This window comes from Solanum tuberosum, unplaced genomic scaffold (genome assembly GCF_000226075.1).
Source record: "Solanum tuberosum cultivar DM 1-3 516 R44 unplaced genomic scaffold, SolTub_3.0 scf00031, whole genome shotgun sequence".
NCBI classification, from domain to species: Eukaryota; Viridiplantae; Streptophyta; class Magnoliopsida; order Solanales; family Solanaceae; genus Solanum; species Solanum tuberosum.
The window spans coordinates 51,019-60,044 of record NW_006238957.1 but is presented as its reverse complement, the minus strand read 5'-3'; the positions used below and the strand labels follow the sequence as shown (position 1 = coordinate 60,044).

The window sequence follows — 9,026 nt, the reverse complement described above, 5'->3', positions numbered from 1 at the left end:
ATTCCCCCCCCCCCCCCCTCCACCCACACACACCCTTTTTTTTTTCTTTTTTTAATCTTTTTTACCCCTCCCTAGAAACTCCCTCGTTTTTGTTCCCTTGGTTACTAGAGCCCACAACTTAGGGTTCAAAGTGGAGGGTGTTTATCATTTGAACAACCCCTCTTCCCAAAAGACGTTGAAGAAGGATGTTAGCTGAATTCTAAGGAGAAATGCTGCCGATTCAGCAGGAATATTATGCTAATCCAAACCCCAAAAGAATAAATTCAAAACAACCCAAGCACCAAAAGTTGCTCCTTTACCAGAAATTTTCATAAGGGTATTGAAACAAAGGAATTAATCAGAAATCAACAAAAAAATAAAAATGAAGATAGAACACTCACCAGTGGAGGCTGAACTCGAAAACCCCTATGTGCATTTGAAGACCTTTCAATTGTTTGGTCCATCTTTGTACACAAGATTTCATTCACAGATAAAACCCACAAAAAAAATCAAGATTTCACCCCTCCACACACAGATCAAGACCCTTCTGCTAAAAAATGACAATAAAAAAGTTCTCATTATCAGAATCCAACAAAAAAAATCAATTAAAAAAAAAGTAACAAACTCAGACCTTTTTGTAGTCTCTTTTTTACAGCAATTTGCAGAAAGAGAGAAGTATGTTTCAAGAATCTCTCTACTTATAAAAATGAGCAAACATAAAATGAAGACTACAGCTGGAAAAATTGTCTTTTACCTAGTTCAATTGTATTTTGCAGATTCTGATAATCACTACTTACATTATTGCAGAAAAATTAAATTCCAGTTCTTGACACAGGACAATAAAAAAAAGTTTACCAGATTTTTCAATGGTAGCATTTAATTTATTGGGTCAAATCCAAACCGTTCTGTCTCTATTTTGTGTGTGTGAAAGAGAACTGAAGAAGACATGCCAGTTTGTGGCGCGGAAGACGGGATGCTATACTAAAAGAAAGACTACTAATATATTCAAGAAAATTAAATGAAAGGTGTCAATAAAGTTTTGTTTTGGTTTTTGGTGACATTTGATCAAGAAATGGTCAAATTCATTAAAAAAAGTAATTAAGTTAATTTAGGACCAAATTAACATTTTCAAAACTTTCTAATCTTTTATAAAATTCAAAAAACCACTATATTTTAAACTTTCTATTTAAAAAGAAATATTAAAAGAAAATAAAATTTTCTTTCTTCTTCCCTCCAACGTTCTTCTCTTCTTCTTCTTCCTTAGAAAATTCGATCATTCTCCCCCATTATCTTCCTCCTCATCTCTTACCATCACTCCCTCTCTCTTTCTGAAGTGAAGGTCGTGTTCGACTTAAAACGGGTAAGTCATTTTCTTAAAAGATTTTACAATTTCGAACAACACACTCTTGATACTAAGTTCTTTTCTTGGGTTAATGAACAAGAAATTGTTCTATAGATGTGAAAATTGAATAATGGTGTAATGGTACCAATTATTTTTGTTTTTGAAAGAAAATCGACAAACCCAAAAAAGCCCTAATTTTTAGGAAATGTATATGTGAAGAATCATTTTTGTTGCTTTTGTTCTTCTTTTTGTGACCATTTTGTTCATATGATTGTAGAAATTCAGTTTTGTTCAGTTGTCCTACATTTTGTTCATCTTGGGTAGTATGTTGCAACATATTGGTGATATGTTGGTACATATTCCAACATAGTTATCATATGTTGGAACATGTCACCTATGTGTTAGAGCAACATAATGATCATCTGTGTCAACAAAAGGTGCAAATGTGGCAACAAAATGTTCATCTCTGTCAACACAAGTATAAATTGCTACCCTTATTATTTTATAATTAGTTGTAAACTCTCAAACTTTTTTTATTTACCTTGTAGATAAAATGTCACAGGGAGCGGGAGCTTCATCTGTGACAACAACTCAATCTTTTGCTAGTGTTGCTTCCTTATCTAACATCAAATGCTCTTCTTGTCGATGCGAAGGATGTGAGCAACAATATGAATATTTTATTATTCGTGTCCAGATGAAAATGTTATGGTTACTACCATTGATTAGATTTAGTTTTGATGGTTATGTATACCATTGACCTTTTTTCTTGATAAGTTGTAAAAAAACAATCGGTGAAGTGTTATTTTTGCTGATAATATTAATGATTATTATTATTTTTATTTTGTTAAAACATATACAGTCTTTGTTGTAAAAAAAATCACATAATTATCTGCATGTTCTCCAACAGGAAGGTCATATGTGGCAACATATATAACCTTTGTTGTAAAAAAAATCACAGAATTATCTGCATGTGCCCCGACAGAAAGGAGATATGTGGCAACATATGATAATTTTTGAATTATCATATGCTGCAACATTATACTGTCGAAATTCAAAAAAGATTAAAAAAGGTAGTACGACTGTTTGGTGGGAAGACTGGGTAGTTTTTCTCTACTAACCTTTAATTTATAATGTTTGTTTGTTTTATCTTTTCAATCATTACTCTTCTTTGCTCTTTAATATTAATTGTTATTTCAGTATATTGATGAAATTCTCAGCCTCATGTGGGAGAGGCAGTTGAGATACCCTGAGCACTATGATTCCACGGATAGAATCATGGATCTCAACTTCTATACCAACTTCGAACAAAGGTATGACAATATCAGCGAGGAAGCAACAAGAGTTGGTGGCAAAAGCTTTACACAGTTACTTAATGAGTTTGTATGGAATGACAATATGATTAACTACGTCAGGAGAATTATACCATATCATGGAGGCATCGATTAGATTGGTGCAAAAAGAATTCTAGCAGTCATAAACATGAACAATACTCATTTTGTGACTCTTGAGATCCTCTTGCACGAGAGTCGCATGAATATTTATGACTGCAACCTGACGTGTACGGAACATGATGCATTTTTGACATTCTACAACCTGTGTTCGACTTGCTGTCAATCTTGTTGAGGCAAAGTGGAATAATGAAGCATTTGTTAGATAAATTCCTCAATGAACCATGGGAATTTGAAGGTCGATTGAAAACCATGGTAAAAAATTTCACCAGTGCCGTATGCGGGTCATATTAGCTTGTATTTATCGAGCATTTGATTACCAACACACCAATTCAACTTCCCAACACCTTGTTGTGTGACAATATAGTTGGTTGATTGCAATGAAATTGAATTGTTGGGATAGTAGATAAGAACTTGGAGCCTTGACAATGTATTTGTAATTAATGACAATGTTTTATTTTATCTGTGATGTCATATGTTATGTTGCTTCAACCAATTCCCTTTTAACTCTATCTATCCACTACATGGTCAAATGCTGCTACATAAGGGTGATTTGTAGTAGCAAATGAGTTATCTGTAGCAACAAATGAGTCATATGTAGCAACATTTGCCTCAAATATTGCAACATTTGACTCATATGTAGCAACAGATGGGTCATCCGAAGTAACATATGCCTCAAATGTTGCAACATTTGACTCATATATAGCAACACATGGGTCATCTGTAGCAACAAATGCTTCAAATGTTGCCACATTTGACTCATATATAGCACATGGGTCATCTGTAGCAACATATGCCTCAATGTTACAACATTTGACTCATATGTAGCAATACATGGGTCACCTATAGCAACATATGTCTCAAATGTTGCCACATTTGACTTATATGTAGTGTTTGGGTCATTTGTAGCAACATATGCCTCATATGGTCAAATGTTGCTTCATAAGGGTGATATGTTGCAACATTTGAGGCATCTGTAGCAACAAATGAGTCATCTGTAGCAACATATGCTTCAAAGTTGCAACATTTGACTCATATGTAGCAACACATGGGTGTTATGTTATGTTAAGAACAAGTAAAAATGTTGGAACTAAAGGACAAAACTATGTTTATTTATTGATTTGGTTTAACCAAACCCAAATCAATTAGTTGCTCGTTAAAAAACAAAGAACAGAAAAGACTGATGAAATAAATAACATCATTATATCCCATGGGCGAAATGGTCTGGTGGACTCTTATACTTGTATCAGTTTGTATTCTGAATCCTTTTACTTACCCTTTTGTCATCTGGACTCTTAAATTCAATTAAAATGAGACTTTTAAGTCCTTTCAACCATGTGTGTAGCTCACTCTCTTTTATATAATCGACATGTCATATCCACGTCAAATATATTAATGACACATCATAATTATTTCATAACTATTTTTTAAAATTATTTAATAAAATGTAAAATAATAACATTTTAATTTATTTTTTGCATTTTTAAAAAGTGAAATTCCATACATCCAATTCTCCCAATTTTCACTGTTTCACGGCCAAAATCAACCAGAGAAAGCCATTTCCATCGTCCTCGCCATTTTTGCCGGCGAAATCACATATACTTTCTCCATCACCCATCTTCATCTCCGCCGCACACCATTGCCATTTTTCTTTCCTCCTCCAACCTCCACAAAAACAACAACCTAAGTCACCGCACCACCAGATCTGGCTGAAAAACCTCTTCATCGCCATGACCGCACCCTCACCCACCATGTTCTCCTCTCCACTAGCAGTTAGAAAAGTCTGTTATACAAATTTGATAATCATACTCATTTCCTTTATGATTCCAAACCGATCGATTGTTCTTCTGCTGATTTTATTTGCATTGGGTTCTACCGTCACCTGGACAAATAAATTTGGTTGCAGTGAATTTCTTCAACATTTGGTTCTCTTAAGCATTTCGGCCAACAGGTTCTATGTAGAGAGAGGGATCAAGAATGAAGAAGGAGGTTTGCTCTTGTTTGCGAGCTCGACTTATAGAATCCCTCATTCAATTAGCTCAGGATCTTCAAGTTTCTCCTATCGTCAAATACTCAACGTTGTCTCTTTTCGCCGATCGATTCTGCCCATCTCTTACCGGAGAAGGAACTAAGGATGCTAAGAGCTGGCTCTTACGGCCTCTGAGAAAAAGCAATTTGCAGCTATTTGCACTTGTTGCAATATGGATCTCAAGCAAAATACACGATTCTCCTTCTCTAAGTGTCAAATCCTTCAAGTCTCTGGCTGACAACACCATTAAAGAGCAGCATTTTACAACGAAGAATTTTCTGAAAGTTGAGCTAGTGTTAATGTAGGTATTGAAATTTGAGATCGGCATGTTAAGCATTCCCTTTCGTTGTTTCGAAGATCTACTTACAAAGTTCAGTGAAGTTGCTAGAGTTTGAAAGCAATTAAACTTTGGGGAAGAAGAAATGATTTTTTAATTAATTATTTTTTTTTAAAAATATTTCTTTAATGGTCGGCCATGGCAAGATGTTGAAGAAACTTCTGTGTTTATGTGCTCAAATGTTAATTTCACTTTCTTTTTCTTTCTTTTTTTTTAGATTATTTCTATTGTTTTGTTTTATGTTTTTCGTGTTGACTCTTTGTTTTCTTTCCAGCTGGGTCATTTTTAGACCTGCTATATTTATTTTGATTTTTAATATAATAGGCCATATGGCCATTTGAGTTAAAAAAAAATAAAAAATTAACCTAAAAAATTATTCACTCGCCTTAAGGTGCGTGAAGTCACACACTTTCGCCAACTCAGTCATCTTAAAGACACATAAACTTGGTCAATGGTCAAAGGGATTTGTTAAATTGTGTTTTATTGAGTTTAAGGGTCCAAATGACAAAGGGGTAAGTAGAAGGGTTCAGAATACAAACGGATACAAGTATAAGGGTCCACCAGACCATTTTGCCTATCCCATGCACTCCAGAGATCCGAGATCCATGCGAAGAGAGAGAAATCGAAGCGGCGAGGAAGAAAATGAAAATCCTAATTTATATATATCCCTTCAAGAAATGAAATAATAGGCCAATTGGGCCAGTATTAGAGGTTGGGCCTATGACTTTTATAAAGTACTTACGTGTTTTATCCAAAAGAATGTACATATGTTGCCATATATGGCATTTGATGGATGAGTTAATCGATAAATTAAGCAATTTAGCAATGAAAAATGTCAAATTGAATCATATTTTAGTACTTTGGATCATAATTACGCAATAAAAAGATGCTATATCACTTCGAACAACGATTTACAAGGGTATTATATAACTATCATATGAAATTACTTGGTCATTGTATGATGAACTAGTGGTATGATAGTATTTGTAAAAAATAAATTGATAGAATTGATGAAGGTTGTTGTATTAGACCATAAATTTTGTACTTAGACATGTTGTAGGACTATATATTAGTGTTAAATGTTGTATTAGGTCACAATTTAATTGAATTAATACCAAAAACCACATTTTAGGATATACATATGTTGTCATATATGACGTATCTGTTGTAATTTCTGTTGCAAAATTCAACATATTATCCAATAGAACGTACATATGTTGCCACATATGACATTTGATAGATGGATTAATCGATAAATTAAGTAATTTAGCAATGAAAAATGTCAAATTGGACAAAATTTTAGTACTTTGGAGCATAATTATGCAATAAAAAGATGTTATAACACTTCGAACAACTATTTACAAGGGTGTTATATAACTATCATATGGAATTACTTAGTCATTGTATGATGAACTAGTGGTATGATAGTATTTGTAAAAATAATTGAAATAATTGATAAAGGTTGTTATATTAGATCATAATTTTGTACTTAGACATGTTGTAGGACTATATATTAGTGTTAAATGTTGTATTAGGTCACAATTTAATTGAATTAATACCAAAAGCCACATATTAGGATATACATATGTTCCCACATATGACGTATCTATTGCAATTTCTGTTGCAAAATTCAACATATTATCTAATAGAACACACATATGCTCCATTTTTTTCATGTTGACAATGAACATTAGGCCTTCTCTCATGGATTCATCGCTCTTGAAGATTGAAATTATGGCAAGTACATATGATGCACCAATGTGGCCTCCGTCTGCTGCTTGATTAATCATTCTCAATGCATTTGGATCGTTATGGTTGAAAAAATCAAACTACAGAAGAAATAACACATTTAAAAGGCAAAACACATTGATAAAAACGTGAATACATACGAAAAATATTAAAAATTACCACGCCTTTTCTGTATAAGGCTTCACAAAATCATCATACAAAATACTTCTTTCGTCAGTCATCCCTACCGACCCTTTCTTACTATCCTTCCAATTCCAAATATATCAATTTTTCTTCTCGATCCATTCACGACAACAATAAATCCCTACAAATAATCCCTCCATTTATTATACCTGAAGAAATTAATTCAAAAAACAATTAGTACTAATGAAGAAGTTAATTCAAAAAACAATTAGTACTAATACATATGTATGTTATATGTTGCCACATATGACTATTCTGTTGGAACATAAAAGTGATATGTTGCCACATATGACTATTCTGTTGGAACATAAAAGTGATATGTTCCAACATATGACCATTCTGTTGCGACATATAGTCATATGTTGCTACATATAACTATTCTGTTGCGATACATAAATCACATGTTGTAACAAAATATATAAGTTATATGTTGCAACATATGACTATTCTGTTGCGACATGTAAGTCATATATTGCTACATATAACTATTTTATTGTGACAAATAAATCACATGTTTCCACATAGCTATTTTGTTGCGACATGTAAGTCATATGTTGCTATATATAACTATTATGTTGCAACACATAAATCATATGTTGCAACATATGACTCTTTTGTTGCGATTGAAATAACCTTTCTGTTGCAATATAAGACTATCATTTGTTCCAATAGTCAACTGTTGCAACATATATAACCTTCTGTTGGAAACGCGAATGCAAATTATTGAAAAAATTGCAAGTTTATACCCAAATGATGAATGATTCAAAAAAAAAACTATTAATCAAACTTACCAAACAATGGTGTGTGAACACAATCACTTATGAAGTAATTACAATTGATACAGAAGGAAATCTGGTCAACCGATTAGCTAAATTTGATTCAAGAAGAAGAAGAAGACGAAGAAGAGGAGGAGGAGGAGGAGGAGGAAGAGGAGGAAGAGAAGAAGAGGAAGAGGAAGAGGAAGAGGAGGAAGAAGAAGAGGAGGAGGAGGAATCCGGTGGGAGGCGGGAGAAAAAAGTTTTTATTTACCGTTTTGGTTCAGTTCGCTGACTTCCCTCCAGTTTTAGTTCCCACCAAAATTGGTTAAATTAAGTTTTAGTCATTTACCCTTTTACTCCTCATTTAATACAATGGACCAAACTGTCAATTTTAAAAGTTGAGGGCAACTCCCATAATCCTTAATCCTTAATCCATAATTACATAAGTGTCACCTCTCAATAATTAAGACTTATGTCACCGCCATTTTATTTTGACACCTTCTTGTCACACTTAATTCAAAGTCCCAATATACTCAGGGGTCGTTTGGTACAAAGATGCATAATGCAGGGATTACTAATGCATGGATTAGTAATGTAGGGATTAGTAATGTAGGGTTTAGTAATGCAGGGATTAGTTTTTATCAAGTGTTTGGTTCATGTTTCCCATTTAATCTTATGTTTGGTTTAAAATTCTAGAAAAAGTTTCTTTCCTATTATACCCTTGAATTATTATGAGGTTTTATATTTCATTTAATATGTCAAATTAAATACTAAAATATATTTTAAAAAATTATTATTAAATTTTGAGGTGTGATATGCCACCATAGAGATCCTTGATAACACAGTATATTAACCTTAAACTTAACATATATTTAAGGCTACTTAAATTGTTCAAATACACAAAGCTTTTTTTTAAAAAAAATAGTTCAAATAGTCAATCGATAAACTATATTTTTTTTAAAAACCGAAAAAATAAACTCAATATAACAAATCAAACATGGAGAAAAAAAATATTAATTTGTGAAATCATCAAATTACATGGAACGAATTGGAGAATTTAAAAGAATATTTATAAATATTCTCATATAAATAAAAAAGAGCATTAAATTACAAAAAAATAATTAGGAAAAAAGATTTGGAGATAGTTTAGTCATTTAGGGGTCTTATCCAAGGATTGTTAAACCTTGGATTAGTTATCCCT

The 9,026-nt window shown here is 32.7% G+C and overlaps 2 protein-coding genes across 5 annotated transcripts in view; one reads left to right on the top strand and one right to left on the bottom strand.

The window, feature by feature from the left end:
* The window catches only part of LOC102596716 (F-box/kelch-repeat protein At1g55270-like), a 5,934-nt gene extending 4,988 nt beyond the window's left edge, over positions 1-946 (bottom strand). Inside the window, exons 1-2 of one of the 4 annotated variants that reach the window (XM_006341827.2) lie at positions 835-946; positions 381-526 (exon numbers count right to left, since the gene is read on the bottom strand). In XM_006341827.2, the coding sequence (XP_006341889.1) occupies positions 381-443 (63 nt within the window). In that variant the 5' untranslated portion in view covers positions 444-526; positions 835-946. The other 3 variants (XM_006341830.2, XM_006341828.2, XM_006341829.2) reach the window with 3 other exon arrangements.
* Positions 947-4,746: 3,800 nt separating this feature from the next.
* LOC107059655 (cyclin-J18-like) lies at positions 4,747-5,103 on the top strand. The gene has a single exon (XM_015306377.1). It carries the CDS (start codon positions 4,747-4,749, stop codon positions 5,101-5,103), a length of 357 nt encoding a protein of 118 aa, XP_015161863.1.
* The last annotated feature ends 3,923 nt before the right edge of the window (positions 5,104-9,026 follow it).

Bases quoted from the DNA above. Each gene is read 5' to 3' on its own strand.
- LOC107059655 (XM_015306377.1), top strand. From the start codon at position 4,747: ATGAAGAAGGAGGTTTGCTCTTGTTTGCGAGCTCGACTTATAGAATCC.